Consider the following 16620-nt stretch of genomic DNA (forward strand, 5'->3'; position numbering starts at 1 on the left):
CGAAACAGAAGCATTGTCTTTTATCTGGAAAGGACTTTGTCAAGGACTAACTGAAAACATTCTCTGTTAATTTGTACTAGTCAGGATGTGAGTTCAAAGCGACCTGGGACCTTCTGTTAAATTTACATGAGATAGGTCACAAACTACTATTTAGCCCTCCAAGGTCTGCATTTCCTTATTGGCAAATGAGGGGGTCCACAATCTCAAAGACCCATTTATAAATCTAAAATTGTAAGATTTTGGGACCCCATGAAAACTTTTGGTTTGAAAAATTCACTACACTGTGAGTTTCATGTATAAAACTTCCCCAATACTTAGGAAAGTCTATGGCACTTGATACTTGTTGGTTAACAATAGGAATCTTCAATCAGTGTGTCATTCATTGAATGTGTTTATTGAGAATTTAGTATGTCATAGTCCCACAGTAGACATGGAAGTAGAAATACAAAATAACTTGTCGTCAAGGAGTGCACAGTAGCAGACATATGCCAACTTTTATTTAAAAACATGTGAGGGCCCTGGCTAGTTGTTCAGTTGGTTAAGAGCACCTTCCTCGAACAACAAGGTTGTAGGTTCAATGTTTGGTCTGGGCACATACGAGAAGCAACCAATGAAAGCACAACTGAGTGGAACAACCAATGAATGTTTTCCTTCCTCATCTCCTCGATCTCCCTTCCTCTCTCTGTCTGTCTAAAAAACAAAATAAAATAAAATAGAATAAAATTCTGGCTGGATAGCTTGGTTTGTTGGAGTGTTGTCTGGTGTGGAGGCTGCTGGTTTAATTCCCTGGTCAGGGCACATACCCGAGCAGCTTCAATGTTCCTGACTGTTCTCCCTACCTCTCTAAATAAATAAATAAATATAAATAAATAAATAAATAAATATAAATAAAAACATGTGATAAGGGCTAAGATAATTCAATGGGGAAAATGAACTTAAAATGATTCAAGTTCTAAATGTAAGTGCTAAAATTATAAAATTCTTAGAAGAAAAAATAGTAGTAAATCTTTGTGACCTTACATTAGGCAATGATTAATTAGACTGACACTAAAAGCATAAATAACAAAAGAAAAGGATAAATTGCACTTCATTGAAACTAAAAACATTGGTATTTCAAAGGACATCAATAAGAAAGTGAAAAGTGTCCTGGCCATTAGCTCAGTCAGTGAACAGAGTGTTGGCCTAGCATATGGATGTCCCAGGTTTGATTCCTGCTCAGAGCACACAGGAGAAGCAATCACCTGCTTCTCTCCCTCCCTCTCTCCCCCTTCTCTTGTTCTTCCCCTTCCGCAGCCAGTGGTTCAATTGGTTCAAGCGTGGCCCCCTGGGCACTGAGAATAGCTCGGTTGATCTGAGAATAACAGCTTCAGGTGCTAAAAATAACTCGGTACTGGAGCACCTGCCCCAGACAGGGGTTGCCAGGTGGATCCCAGTCGGGGTGCACACGGGAGTCTGTCACTATCTCCCCTCCTCTCACTTAAAAAAAAGAAAGTGAAAAGTTACCCTACAGAATGGGAGAATATATTTGCAAATCATATCTCTGATAAGGGAATAGGGTTCAGATATATTAGTAACTCTTACAATTAAACAATGAAAGACAAATAACTCAATTTTTCTTGGTGGGCAAAGGATTTAAATAGACATTTCTCCATAGAAAACATACAAATGGCCAATAAAAACATGAAAAATATTCATCATTAGTTGTTAGGAAAATGCAACTCAAAATCACAGTAAGATACCACTGACAACCACTATTTTGACTATAAGCAAAAGACAGATAATAACAAATGCTGGCATAGATGTGCAGAAATTGCAAACCTCAAACCTTCTGGTGGGAATGTAAATTGGTGCAGCTATTTTGGAAACAGTTTAATGACTTAAGATGTTGAACACAGTTACTATATAACCAACAATCCCACTTCTGATTATATAACCAAGAGAATTAAAAACATATGTCTGGCCTGACCTGTGGTGGCACAGTGGATAAAGCATCGACCTGGAAATGCTGAGGTCGCCGGTTTGAAACCCTGGGCTCGCCTGGTCAAGGCACATATGGGAGTTGATGCTTCCAGCTTCTCCCCCCTTCTCTCTCTCTGTCTCTCTCTCTTCTCTCTCTCTCTCTCTCTGTCTCTCTCCCTCTCTCTCTCTCCTCTCTAAAATGAATAAATAAAATAAAAATCTGGCTTAAAAAAAAAACATATGTCTGCACAAAAACTAGTGCATGAATGCTCATAGAAGCATTATATATAATAGCTAAAAAGTGATATGAAATCAAATGTCCATTAACTAAAGAATGGGTAAATAAAATGTGGTATTTCCACAAAATGGAATAGTATTCATCTATAAAAAGGAATGAGGTGCTGAACATATTATAGTGTAGGTGAAGCTTGAAAATATTAAGGTGCCTGACCAGGTGGTGGTGTAGAGGATAGAATGTTGGCCTGGAATGCTGAAGACCCAGATTCGAAACCACAATGTCTCTAACTTGAGCGCTGGCTCACCAGCTTGAGCACAGGGTCTCCAACTCGAGCATTGGATCACAGACATGACCCCAAGGTCACTGGCTTGAGCCCAAGGTCACTGGCTTGAGCAAGTGGTCATTTGCTCAGCTCTGAGTGTAGCCTTCTCTTTTTCCCTTTAACCTCTTCTTATGGCTATTTTAGGTGGAATTAATGCTGAGTGTAAAAGCAAAGCAGTGAAAACGCCTAGCATGTGCCTGATGAGAAATGCAATGAGGCTAAAGGTGGTTGAAAGTAGGGGAAGGTGTTTTTTTGTGGGTTTGTGGTTTTTTTTTTCCGAAGCTGGAAACAGGGAGGCAGTCAGACAGACTCCCGCATGCGCCCAACCGGGATCCACCCGGCATGCCCACCAGGGGGCGATATTCTGCCCATCTGGGGTGTCGCTCTGCTGCAACCAGAGCCACTCTAGTGCCTGAGGCAGAGGCCACAGAGCCATCCTCAGTGCCCGGGCCATCTTTGCTCCAATGGAGCCTCGACTGCCGGAGGGGAAGAGAGACAGGAAGGAGAGGGGTGGAGAAGCAGATGGGCGCTTCTCCTGTGTGCCCTGGCCGGGAATCAACTTGGGACTTCTGCACGCCAGGCCGACGCTCTACCACTGAGCCAACCGGCCAGGGCCGGTGAAGGTGTTTTAGAGCCAGAAAAAAAAAGACTTTGGGCCTGACAGTGGATAGAGCGTCGGACTGGGATGCTGAGGACCCAGGTTCGACGCAACGAAAAACTAATGATTGATGCTTCTCATCTCTCCGTTCCTGTCTGTCTCTGTCTATCCCTCACTCTGACTCTGTCTCTGTAAAAAAAAAAAAAAAAGACTTTGTAAGCCAAGGAAGGACTTTTAGCTTTAGTCCTAAATCAGCCGAAGTTTTAGGGGAATGTGAAGATTTTTGTCCTTTAAATGAGAACAGAGGAGTGGTGGCACAGAAAAGACAAGAATGGTAGCTCTGGGACCTCAAGATAGCATGCAGATTCTTCATTAAGTGTAAATTAAGGCCTGCATCTTAGAGGACTTCTTGTGGTCTACTCACTGATAATGAGTTTCTAATGATTATTTGATGTCTATATTTTAATTGCTTGCACCAGCAAGTATTTTGATAAAACCAAACCTTTGATGATTTCAGCAAAATAAGGTACTTATTGTGGAAGCAGTAATCTCCAGTCTGAGCACTACATGCAGACTCAAGTAGGTATATAACTTGCTCTGTGTTTATTTCCCTTGTAAGGAGCAAACGACAGCTTTAACCTAATGGACTTCAGAGTATTATGAAAGTAAATAAATATTTCAAAGCTCATTAAAGTTCATTGATGGGAAGTACCCTTTTAATCCAAAACTTCACTATGTAAATTGACAGTGAATTATTATTCTTTCCTTGAGTCAATTTTTAGTGTTTCCCCTCTGGTCTTTCCCTTGAACATTTCTACAATTACAACAAGAAAAATTCTTCTTAATTCTTACTCTGAAAAAATGTTTCTCCAGTATATTGCAGTAAGAGTAAACTATTTTAAAAAAAAACTTTATTTATTTATTTTTATTCATTTAGAGAGAGAGAGAGAGACAGAGACAGGAAGGAAGGGGGGGGGTGAGAAGCATCAACTCATAGTTGCCTCACCTTAATTGTTCATTGACTGCTTCTCATATGGGCCTTCACTGGGAGGTTCAAGACAAGCCAGTGACCCTTTGCTCAAGCCAGCAACCTTGGGCTCAAGTGAGTGACCTTGGGCTTCAAGCCAGTGACCTTTGGGCTGAAGCCAGCGACCCCTTGCTCAAGCTGGTGACCTCAGGGAGCCTGGAACCTCAGCGTTTCAGGTCAATGATCCATCTACTGCATCACCACCAGTCAGGCAGTAAGAGTAAACTTTAAACAAGTGCATATACAGTAATTCACTGCAGTTATAAAACATTTTGACAAATACAATCACATTTAAATTAATTGATTTTTCTCAAAAGCTCATCTGGTAAAGATTACTGTAATCTCTGTTTTAGTGATGATGATTTATTTAGGTTAAATGAATTGCCAAAGAGCACCAGCTGGAAATGTACAGGACTAGTTCTTTTTTTTTTCTTTCTTTCTTTCTTTCTTTCTTTTTTTTTGTGTGTGACAGAGACAGAGAGAGGGACAGATAGGGACAGACAGGAAGGGAGAGAGATGAGAAGCATCAATTCTTTGTTGCGGCACCTTAGTTGTTCATTGATTGCTTTCTCATATGTACCTTGACTGGCGGGCTACAGCAGACTGAGTGACCCCTTACTCAAGCCAACGACCTTGGGTTCAATCTGGTGAGCTGTGTTCAAACCAGATGAGCCTGCGCTCAAGCCAGTGACCTTGGGGTTTTGAACCTGAGTCCTCTGTGTCCCAGTCTGATGCTCTATCCACTGCTCCATCGCTTGGTCAGGCAGGGCTAGTTCTTTTTTTGTTTTTGTTTTTCCAACTTATTGATGGATGTCTTTAAAACACACTTCCACTGTAAGCCACCGTGGAAGTGCCTTGACTTGATCTAGTCCCCCCAAGTGGAATATTTAAGAGTTTGCTGGCCTTTATTGTATTTTTTTCTGCCAAGTTCTATAACAGAAACTACCAGGGAAGAGTTAATCTAACTGCTAGTAACACCCAAGGGTAAGAGAGAAGTTAAACCAGCCTCACCCTCAGAGTGTTGAGATCCGAGATGTCTTTTTTAAAAATTAAATTTATTGGAGTGACATTGGTTAATAAGATTATATAGGTTCCACATGTACATTTCTACAGTACATGCTCTGTATATTGCATTGTGTGCCCACCACCCAGTCAAATCATCTCCTTTCACCCTGTATTTGGTCCCCTTACCCATTATTACCCCACCACCACTTCCCTCTGGTGACCACCATACTGTTGTCTGTATCTATGAGTTTCAGTTTTCTATCCCACATGAGTGAAATCATATGGTTCTTAGCTTTTTCTGACTGGCTTATTTCACATAACATAATGTTCTCAAGATTCATCCATGTTGTCACAAATGGCAGTATTTCATCTTTTCTTATGGCTGAGTAGTAGTCCATAGTGTGTGTGTGTGTGTGTGTGTGTATCCAATATATATATACAATATATATATATATATACACACACACACACACCATATCTTCTTTATCCAATCATATACTGAAGGACACTTTGGATGGTTACATGTCTTGGCCACGTTATTAACCAAAAGGTATTTGACCATGAATAATGTTGCAATGAATATAATGGTGCATATATCTTTGTGAATAAATGTTTTCACTTCCTAATGAAAGATTCAATGACAAAGATAATATATCCTATAAAGAAACCAGTGTTTTCTATATACAATTTCCAAGTAAAAACTTTATTAGTTTAACTGATAATAATTATAACACAATCCTTTTGTGAATCATTTATATGTAAATTTATGGTTCATTTTCTACTTGTCAATTAATTATAAAGACAGCATCTATACAAGTATAGTTATTTTTTTCTGTAAAAATATGTATTCTTTATCCTTATCTAAATTCTCAGATATGCATCCTAACCCCTTTTTCAAGCAAACCCTATTCAACTCTTTTAAGCCACCCCATGTGATTTATTCCTCTTCCTTTAACTATCATATTGCTTCCCTAGTCCAGAGTTTCCCTCAGCCTTTTTATTGCAGTAGCCTAGTTGTCTCTGTTAGGAGATAGTTTTCTATCATCCTCTCACATTTCTGCCATCATTTTATGTACTGACTACCTTTGTTCTAGACTACCCTTTCAAGATTGACTGTATAGCAAACAGCCTTGGAATATAGAGGTAGTGTGTCCTTCCAGGGTTGCTTATGGTGCAGCATAATAAAGATAACATCTCCCTCTGGGACAAAAGTCAAGAGCACTACTGTTCTTTGTGAAAGATTTTTCCATGAAGTTCTCTCCGATCTTTTCCTAGAAAAAAGTAAACTAGCTTCTTTCTAATATTTAATTTACAACTATCTCAAACAAATTCTAACAAGTTATATCTCATTGTAAACATACCTACTGTTTTTAGTGCATTTTAAATCTGTTATATTTAGAACTTAAGAAGTATTTGAAGCCTGACCTGTGGTGGCGCAGTGGATAAAGCATTGACCTGGAATGCTGAGGTCACCAGTTCAAAACCCTGGACTTGCCAGGTCAAGGCACATATGGGAGTTGATGCTTCTTTTTTTTTTTTTTTTTTTTTTTTTCCATTTTTCTGAAGCTGGAAACAGGGAGAGACAGTCAGACAGACTCCCGCATGCGCCCGACCGGGATCCACCCGGCACGCCCACCAGGGGTGGTGCTCTGCCCCCAGGGGGCGATGCTCTGCCCATCCTGGGCGTCGCCATCTGGCTTGAGCATGAGTTCATCCAGCTTGAACAAGGGGTAGCTGGCTTGAGCATAGGATCACAGACAGACCTCATTGTCACTGGCTTGAGCCCAAGGTCACTGGCTTGAGCCTAAGGTCCCTGGCTTGAGAAAGGGGACACTCGCTCTCCTGTAGCCCCCGGGTCAAGGCACATATGAGAAAGTATTTAGTGGACAAATAAGGAGTTGCAACGAAGAATTGATGCTTCTCATCTCTCTCCCTTCCTGTCTGGCTGTTCCTATCTCTTTCCCTCTCTGACTCTCTCTCTGTCAAAAAAAAAAAAAAAAAAAAGAAAGAAAGAAAGAAAAGAAAAAAAAAGAGGTATTTGAACTAAATCTAGATAACCCATTCTTGAGCTTCACAGTCTTAAATAATCTTAGATCTCAATGGGCTGAAGTGATGAAAGACTCCCACATGAGGTTATGAGGTTATTGTTCTCCCTTGAGATAATGGGCTTTTATCTCTCAAGATATTAACCAAAAGGTATTTGACTTGAAGTAATTATTTTATCACAGATAAAAAGGATTAATAGCAGACAAGTGGTCATATGTATTTAACTTTTTCACCTCCATCAGTCTGTAAAATAACCAACAACATTCCATGCTGGTCACAGAAACCGCTCAAATTCCATGTCTTTGAATACTTGTTTCTGTATTTATTTAGTGATGATGTTAGGCTATATTTGGAATAAATATGTTTTTTTTAAAAAATAATTTTTATTCTCAAAATCTGGGATCCATCTGGGTTGGGTTTTCTTGTTGTTGTTATTGTTTTTTACAGAAATAGAGCGAGAGTCAGAGAGAGGGATAGACAGGGACAGACAGGAACGCAGAGAGATGAGAAGCATCAATCATCAGTTTTTCGTTGTAGTACTTTAGTTGTTCAGTGATTGCTTTCTCATATGTGCCTTGACCAGGGGGCTACAGCAGATCGAGTAACCCTTTGCTCAAGCCAGTGACCTTGGGTCCAAGCTGGTGAGCTTTGCTCAAACCGGATGAGCCTGCGCTCAAGCTGGCGACCTCGGGGTCTTGAACCTGGGTCCGCTGCATCCCAGTCCGATGCTCTATCCACTGCGCCACAGCCTGGTCAGGCTAAATATATCTTTTTAAATTTATTTTTTAAAGATTTTATTTATATATTTTAGAGAGGTGTGTGGCGGGGGTGGGGAGTGGAAAGCATCAACTCCCACGTGCCTTGACCAGGCAAGCCCAGGGTTTCAAACCCGCGACCTCAGTGTTCCAGGTCGACATTTTATTTATTGTGCCTTCTGCATCACCACAAGTCAGGCTTTCTAAATTTATTTTTCCTTTTTTCTCCCTAAATTTGTTTGCTGCTGTTTCTTTTTTTTTCTTTTTTCTTGTATTTTTCTGAAGCTGAAAACGGGGAGAGACAGTCAGACTCCCGTATGCCCCCGACCGGGATCCACCCGGCACGCCCACCAGGGGGCGACGCTCTGCCCACCAGGGGTCGATGCTCTGCCCCTCTCGGGCTTCGCTCTGTCGTGACCAGAGCCACTCTAGCGCCTGGGGCAGAGGCCAAGGAGCCATCCCCAGTGCCCAGGCCATCTTTGCTCCAATGGAGCCTTGGCTGCGGGAGGGGAAGAGAGAGACAGAGAGGAAGGAGAGGGGGAGGGGTGGAGAAGCAGATGGGCGCTTCTCCTGTGTGCCCTGGCCGGTAATCGAAGCTGCTGTTTCCTTTTGATGAAAAGAAAGGAAAAGAAGAGAAAAGAGAGATAACAATTCCGGACTCAGTATGTAATACAACCTGTTTATTTTGGATGAAGAGGTAACAGATGCTGAAAACTCCACTTCTTCAAAGTAGTCCATATTGCATCTACATTAAGTCCTAGTCTTTGTTGAAAATGACTTGAGGTTCTAATCTGTGAGTTTCTCTTTAGCTTCAAAGGATTCATCCAGCCTGGCCTGTAATAGTGCAATGGATAAAGTGTCGACCTGAGATGCTAAGGTCACTGGTTTGAAACCCTGTTTGCCTCGTCAAGGCACATATGACAAGCAAACAATGAATAACTAAATGAAGCAACCAAGAGGTGACACCTCTTCCTCACCCCCACCTCCTCTCTCTGTAAAATCAATAAATAAAATCTTTTTTAAAAAAGACAATCAATTGGCAAAACAATTTTTTACTTTTGGTTTTTCTTTTCCAGGCTCAGGCTCTGGTTCTTACATTTATTTAACATCTAATTTAAGGTATATTTCACTTTATGGGAGAGGATTTTTTAGATGTTTTACTGTAACTGAAATAAATGTAGAATTACTCATAAGATCCTGGCTGCCTTCATGGAGTTCATCATTTTGTGGGATGATCAAGTAAAGCCTAATACTCAGTTTTCTTAATAACTTCTCTCTTTATTCTTTCTTAAGAAACCTATCACTACTGCTAAGAAAACAGTGCCCTTCACAAATTCACAGAGTCTGTTTGTCTTTTTGACTTCTCTTTTTGAACTCCAAAGCTGTCTTTGATGTTCGGTTTAGTGTATGTACAAAACTAAATGTTCACAGTCAGGATCTCAAGTTCACGAACAAGTTCAAGATCATGGTCACATTCAGGTTCACATTCAGGCCCATGTTCATGGTGCAGCTCAGCTCCAGTTCTGGCTCCAGCTCAGCTTCATACATTTATTTGAACCTCAGATTCTCTTTATGACTTCTCCTTTTAACTCCAAAGCTGCCTTTGATGTTCATTTTTGTGTGTGTACAAGAAGCTAACAGTTCAAAGTTCAAGTTCATGGTAAAGCTCCAGTTCAAATTTGCAGTCAAACTCATAGTCATGGTCATGGTCATGGTCAAGTTCAAGTTCATGCCAGTGTGAAAGTTCAAGTCCAGCTGCAGTCAAGTTCAAGTTCAAAGTCATGCTCAAGTTCAAGTTCAGGGTCAAGTTCGAGTTCAAGTTCAAGCTCACAGTCCTCAGGGTCATGGTGCAGCTGTTGCTCTGGCCACAGTTTAGGCTCACACTCTGGCTAAGTCTCCAGCTCAGGTTCTTACATTTATTTGACATTTGTCTATTTCACTTTATGGCAGAGGATTTTTTTTGAAGTTTTATTCCTAACTAAAGTAAATGTAGAATTACTCATTCCAAAAATTGAAGAAGAGGCAATATTTCTTAACACATTTTATGAGGTGAACATAACCCTGATACTAAACTTTTAGAGCATACAGGATCATAAAAGGTCACACAGTTAGCAAGTGGAAGAGCCAGGATTCATATCTAGGTTTTCTAAAGCCCTCCTTATCTAACAACTCTTCTAGGCTGCCATTATGCTAAGCAAACATTAAGCATAAAAGCAGAATGAAAGTGAAAGTATATGGCATCTTCAAGTGTTTATTGAGCACCTGCGTGCTTGAAATAAGGTTTTGCTGCACAAGGTAAATACTCTGGACTGGGTGGATAGGAGATCAGAGTTCAGATTCTTCTTTTGCCATGGATTCTTCCTCAGTGTGGGTCACATGGTATCTAATCTCTATTCTAGCTTCAATGTTCAATGTTGAAGAAACACAGCTGACTGTATACAGTGCCGCCCACAGGTAGATAAGGGAATATAAGACTGATAAGCATATTATTCACATACTGAGAGGTGACAGAACTAGACTGTCTTTTCAGTCTCAATAGTATTTGGTTTAGTAAAAATATTTTGTTTTAGTATATTACTTTCAAGGAATAGACAAAGCAAGTCTTCACATGGTATCATTCCAACTTACAGGGTACACTGAAATTTTATGCCTCATTCATCCAAATTTTCAAGCAGTCATTCTCTCAACAGGTATTTAATACCTACTGAATATTAGGCATACTAAATAACATTTATTGAGCAAATTTAGGCCTTGATAAAAAGTAAAAAAAAAAAAAAAGAGGACTTTTTTAGACTTTGCATGTCACTTTTTAAGATTTTGCAACATCTTATAAGGTGTTGTTGTCCTCCCCCCCTCACCTTTTCACATTATGGAACTAAAACTTGAAGCAGTTCAATCACTTGTCAATGATGGCTTGGTAAAGTAGTTAGCCCAGGTATTCAAATCTAGGTCTGCTGGACTTTCTGTCTCACCACATAGGATTCACAGTCTAGTTGAAGCATAGGACAGTGTATGTACTGTATTAACTACCCTGAAGGGGTCCAGCATGGGCTGATTAGTGACACGGAATAGAGGTCAGTAAACTTTTCTGTAAAAGGCCATAGAGTAAGCAGATCATCATACTATCTATGGTACCTCCTTAGTTCTGCCCTTGTGACACAAAAACAGCCGTTGACAATATATAAATGAATGAGCATGAGTGTATTCTAGTAGACTTTATTTATAGTTAGAAAATGTAAAAACCATTCCTAGCTTGATCACTGTACAAAAACAAGAAACAGGCTGTATTTGATCTGTGAGTCTGTGTTAGTCAGTTTAGGCTTGTGATATTGTGATTTATAATACGAAATATATATTAGGTCTTCCACCCCATTCCTGGCACAGAGTTCTTAACACTGTTGTAATTCCTCCTTCTTAAGGAAGGGGAGAGGGACTGGAAGTTGAATCAATTACCATCAACAGCCAATGATTTAATCAATCATGATTATGTAATGAAGCCCTTTTAAAATCCAATAGGACATGGTTTGGAGAGTTTCTGGGTTGGTGAACCCATGGAGTTGTTGGAAGAGTAATGTGCTTGGAAACAGCGCTGGTAACTTCACTTCTTCCCACATACCTTGCCCAATGAACGTCTTTCATCTGACTGTTCTTGGAATATAGGGTCTTTTTATACTCCTTTTTGTCTGTCTTCTCCTGTCTCACAGAAGTTGCTATATATCTATATACCTATAGATCTATATCTATGTCTATATCTATATCTATTAGTAAAACCACATTAGCAAACTAGCGGCCACTCCTGCTTGTTCCCTGTAGTATTCTTGTTTGCAACTCCTACTAAGCGCTCAGTACATTCCTGTGGAAGACAGTGGATAATCAGCATGACTCCTTAACCATCTACCATACCAGCATCCTTAACTCTATCTTCAAGAGAGAGAAACTGCTGGCTCAGATCCCCAAACTCCAGTTCGCCCAAGGTAACAGCCTTACAGCCACTAAAGCATTTCCTTTCCCTCTGAGATCTTAGCATCCAATCCTCCTGGTATTATCTTTCATCTCACTCTTTGCAGTTTGCATAGGCTTTGGCATGCTTTGTATGTTCTTCAAAATTTTAATTTAACAGTAGAAGCAGAACTTTTTTTTATCTTGGGTACAGACCCCTCTGCAATAGGAAGACCCTAGGCAAGAGAAACCAAGGAGTTGGAGGCGAGACACTTTGGTATCTAAATTGGTGAAACCCGGTCAATTCCCACAGACAGATGGGCTTGAATTTAGACGGGGGTATTGGAAGCCAACGACCCCACGTGACCCTGGGGGCCTCCGGCTGGGCCGACCCCGCCCCTCCGCCCGCCGCCGCCAAGGAGGCGCATGCGCAGCCCGTGTTAGTGATGGAGGAGAGAAGATGGCGGAAGCGGAGTGAGTGACTTGCTGGTGACTGATGTCGTAACTGGGGGTAGAGTGGGGGCAGCGACACGTCCCCCAAGGGGAATGCTCAGGGTTCGTTCGCGGGCAATGAGGGGAAAGGGAGACCCAAGAGCTTCCGGATCGTGGAGGAGTCCGCGAGGCCCGTGTCGGGGGCCGAGGCGACCTGTGAGGGTCCAGTTACCTCCAGGCGGGAGCGCCTCTTCCGCCGACTGGTCGCGGATCAGCAGGGCCCTGCTCTCAGGGTCGGCCCTGGGACCCCGGCCAGTGGGGTCTTTCGAGGGATGAGTCCCTGTGGGCCTCTCGGGCGCTGTCATCCCTGCGAGCGGGCCCCGTAGGCACTGCCCGCGCCGGGGCCCCGCGGAGGCTGGCGAGGGCCGGGCGGGCACTGCCAGGCCTCCCTCGCCTCCCCCCTTTCCCGCTCCGGCGCCACCCCAGTGCCCCCCTGTGGGAGAACCGGACCCGTGGCGCTGCCCCCCGCCCTCCCCTCGGAGGCGTGGAGGAGCTGTCCCAGCGCCGGCCTCACGGCGGCGGGGGTTCGGTGCGTCTGGCCAGGCCAGAACTCCCTGGAAGGGACGGTCTCGTCCCCCTCGGGTCCCCGGCCGCAGTGCTGGGGCCTCCCCCGAGGGCCACGTTCCTCTGTGGCGGTGTGACGGTATGCCGAGGAGCGACGAAACACCGTTTCCTGGGTAGGCCTCTTGTGCACTAGGACTGCCGGCTGTGTTTTGCAGGAATTGCTCTGCACAGACGGTGGAGTTACAAAAATTGTTCTTTTGTGCCAGGTCTACAAATGCATTTCAGTGGTTTGGCCGGTTCCACTCACCGATGCTTAGAATTGCGCCTACAGTTTGGATTCTCTGTGACCATTTTTGGTTAGTTACTGAACTGCTTACCATAGATAGGTCTTGGGTTTGAGGGTATGGTTGAGTGGAATGGCACTCAGAGGGGACCAGAATTTAAAACTGGCTTTTTGCATATCACCGGTACGAGGTTCAGAAGTGTTATGACAACCAGTAATATAAAAAGTTTACCTTATTTACCACTAAATCTGTATGATGTTGAACACTTAACATATGATGCTGTGATTTGATGATCGGAGGGCAGTTTGAAAAACTATTTAAAAATCCAACAGAGAAGTGTAAAGATGTATGAGTCATTTACTAATAAAAAGTTAAGTATAGTCAGCCCCCCCCCGCTTTTTTCCCTTCATTTTTCTGCTTATTAAATTGGGATTTAAAAAAACATTTGATTCCTTGAGTGAGCATATAAATGTTATTTACATAAATGATATAAAGAACAAATAAAACTTGTATATAAAAGGACACCATATGGGAATAGTGTATCTGTACACAATTAATGCCACATTGCTTTATCTTTTTCTGAGGTACAAAGTGTTCTTGTTACATTCTTGTCAACACTGCTAATGTGAGGTGGGCCAAATTTTGTTTCTCTGAAGAAGAAAAGACGGATAAGAAAGGCAGATAACACCAGCATATTCTCCTGTGCTTTTAATCATTGTGGTGCATTTCTCATCCGGCACAGAAACTACTTCTATCTGGTTTCTGACAATATTAAGGCCCTCTGAATTCACTTAAAATAAAATGTTTTAATTTATTCAGATACAAATTCTGTACTTAGGGGAATTTTATACAACAGTGAAGTGAGTTTGTAGTATTAGAAGGAAAAAACCCAAAGTTTTATACAAAAATGTACTTTTATTGCCCATACCTGAGGAAAGGGACATAATTATGCTGTTTCCAAAATCTGGGACAATTCTTTGTGAAGAAATTTGGTAAGGAAGTGAGTGAATTGTCAGCTGCTTCTCTGTTAACCAAGAGTAATCTGCCTATAAGTGCAACTCATTATACTTATTAGATGTATTAAGGACAGTGTTGTAGATTAATTAGAGGGAAAGCTAGTGTGCTGTAAAAAAACTTACTAATTTATTTTCTAAGAACTTATTTTATTTATTTATTTATTTATTTATTGTATTTTTCTGAAGCTGGAAACAGGGAGAGACAGACAGACTCCCGCATGCGCCCGACCGGGATCCACCCGGCTCGCCCACCAGGGGGCGACGCTCTGCCCACCAGGGGGCGATGCTCTGCCCCTCCCCTCCGGGGCGTCGCTCTGCCACAACCAGAGCCACTCTAGCGCCGGGGGCAGAGGCCAAGGAGCCATCCCCAGCGCCCGGGCCATCCTTGCTCCAATGGAGCCTTGGCTGCTGGAGGGGAAGAGAGAGACAGAGAGGAAGGAGGGGGGGGGGGAAGCAAATGGGCGCCTCTCCTATGTGCCCTGGCCGCGAAACGAACCCGGGTCCCCCGCACGCCTGGCCGACGCTCTACCGCTGAGCCAACTGGCCAGGGCCTTATTTTTCTTTTTAATATATTTTTTGGAAGTGAGAAGCAGGGAGGCAGTCGACAGACTCCCGCATGCGTCTGACTGGGATCCACCCGGCATGCCCACCAGGGGATGATGCTCTGCCCACCCTGGGGTGATGCTCCCTTGCAGCTGGAACCAGTCTTGCGTCTGAGGTGGAAGCCATGGAGCCATCCTCAGCACTGGGGCCAACTTTGCTCCAATGGAGCCTTGGATGCCAGAGAGGAAGAGAGAGACAGAGAGGAAGGAGAGGGGGAGGGGTGGAGAAGCAGATGGGCACTTCTCTTGTGTGCCCTGGCCAGGAATCAAACACAGAATTTATACACACCCGGCCGATGCTCTACCGCTGAGCCAACAGGCCAGGGCCTAAGAACTTATTTTTAAAGCAGATGTGTGTGTGTATACACATTTTATATTATATATATATAGTAGCCAAAACCTAAGCTAATTATCACAAGCCCTTAGGCATCCTATTTTAATGTATAGATAAGAATGACTTTAACTGGTAATTAGTATGGTCAAAAGAATGTAAATATGTATTTTAAAGTACTCTGATGTTGCTTGAGTTTTTATTTCCCTAGGTAGTTTAGTATTGACTCATGACCTGTTCTCGTTTCAAAATTACTCAACTCATCTTCTTTCAGTAATGAAAAGATAAATTTGAGGCCGGCTTTGTCTGAGTTACATATCCTGAATCATTTGAATTCAAATTTACTTGGTATTAAGTATTAAATATGCTATGTATTTGTGAAGTACTTTTTCTTTCTAAATGTTTATGGTGACTGTGTTCTGTGTTGTGTGGACCTTCTTAGAAACTTAGACTGTTGATTATTTCTTTGGAATTATTAAATAATCTTTAAAATCCATAAGGTAATGCTTTTGCCAATACAAACCCTTTGTGTTATCCGCCAGATTTAAGGACCACAGTACAGCTATGGATAGTGAACCAAACCCTGGAACATCTTCTGTGTCGACAACAACCAGTAGCACCACCACGACCACCATCACCACTTCCTCCTCGCGAATGCAGCAGCCACAGATCTCTGTCTACAGTGGCTCAGACCGACATGCTGTACAGGTATTTTGTTATGATGGGTAGACTAAGACTTAGGATGCCATTTGATTTGCTTATGCCAGGTGAATCTCTTGTTTGATATCCAATGAATTATATGATATCCTCTAAATAAGTGTAGTTAGAATTCTAGTCTTTGAAACAATTAAAAAGTTATTTAATAATTATTCCATTGAGAGGGCTTGCACTTGTCAGAGTGAGGTTGGAAAATTATAGTTGGAAGGACTCTAGATGCTGCTACAATGTGGAGTTACTGATTCTAGAGCCCCAACATGCAAAATGGCTGTAGGTTTTTTAAAAAATTTTTTGGCTTATTTTATATTTGAATCCATAACAGACTTATCTAGGGAGATCTATTCAGGTCTATAGTTGTGTTAAGAGGTTCATTTTAAACTTAAGTGATCTAAGATCCTAAGCAGAAGGATTCATTCTAAAGCTCATAGGGGCAGAAGTGGAAAGGAATATTTAACTAGGTAAAGTCTTAGACTCTTTACTCAGTTGAGAAAATTAAGTTTACTTAGTTAACCTTTATAATAATGGAAGTTGAGGCACTATGATATCATAGAAAGGGCAGGGGTACTGCAGTCTGATATACTCTTTGTTTGAATTTCACTTTCTTTTACTTTTTTTTTTTTGTATTTTTCTGAAGTTGGAAATGGGGAGGCAGTCAGACAGACTCCTGCATGCACCCGACTGGGATCCACCCGGCATGCCCAACAGGGGGCGATGCTCTGCCCATCTGGGGCGCTGCTCTGTTGAGACCAGAGCCATTCTAGCGCCTGAGGCGAGTCCATGGAGCC

The 16620-nt window shown here is 42.1% G+C and overlaps 1 protein-coding gene across 11 annotated transcripts in view; it reads left to right on the top strand.

Moving 5' to 3' along the window:
- The first annotated feature begins 12310 nt into the window (after positions 1-12310).
- Positions 12311-16620, top strand: part of PHC3 (polyhomeotic homolog 3) — an 81470-nt gene continuing 77160 nt past the window's right edge. For 3 of the 11 annotated variants that reach the window (XM_066241880.1, XM_066241886.1, XM_066241888.1), the window contains exons 1-2: positions 12383-13058; positions 15661-15826. In XM_066241880.1, the coding sequence (XP_066097977.1) occupies positions 13027-13058; positions 15661-15826 (198 nt within the window). In that variant the 5' untranslated portion in view covers positions 12383-13026. The other 8 variants (XR_010726912.1, XM_066241879.1, XM_066241887.1 and 5 more) reach the window with 5 other exon arrangements.

The sequence above is a fragment of the Saccopteryx bilineata genome, chromosome 8 (genome assembly GCF_036850765.1).
Source record: "Saccopteryx bilineata isolate mSacBil1 chromosome 8, mSacBil1_pri_phased_curated, whole genome shotgun sequence".
Lineage (NCBI taxonomy): Eukaryota > Metazoa > Chordata > Mammalia > Chiroptera > Emballonuridae > Saccopteryx > Saccopteryx bilineata.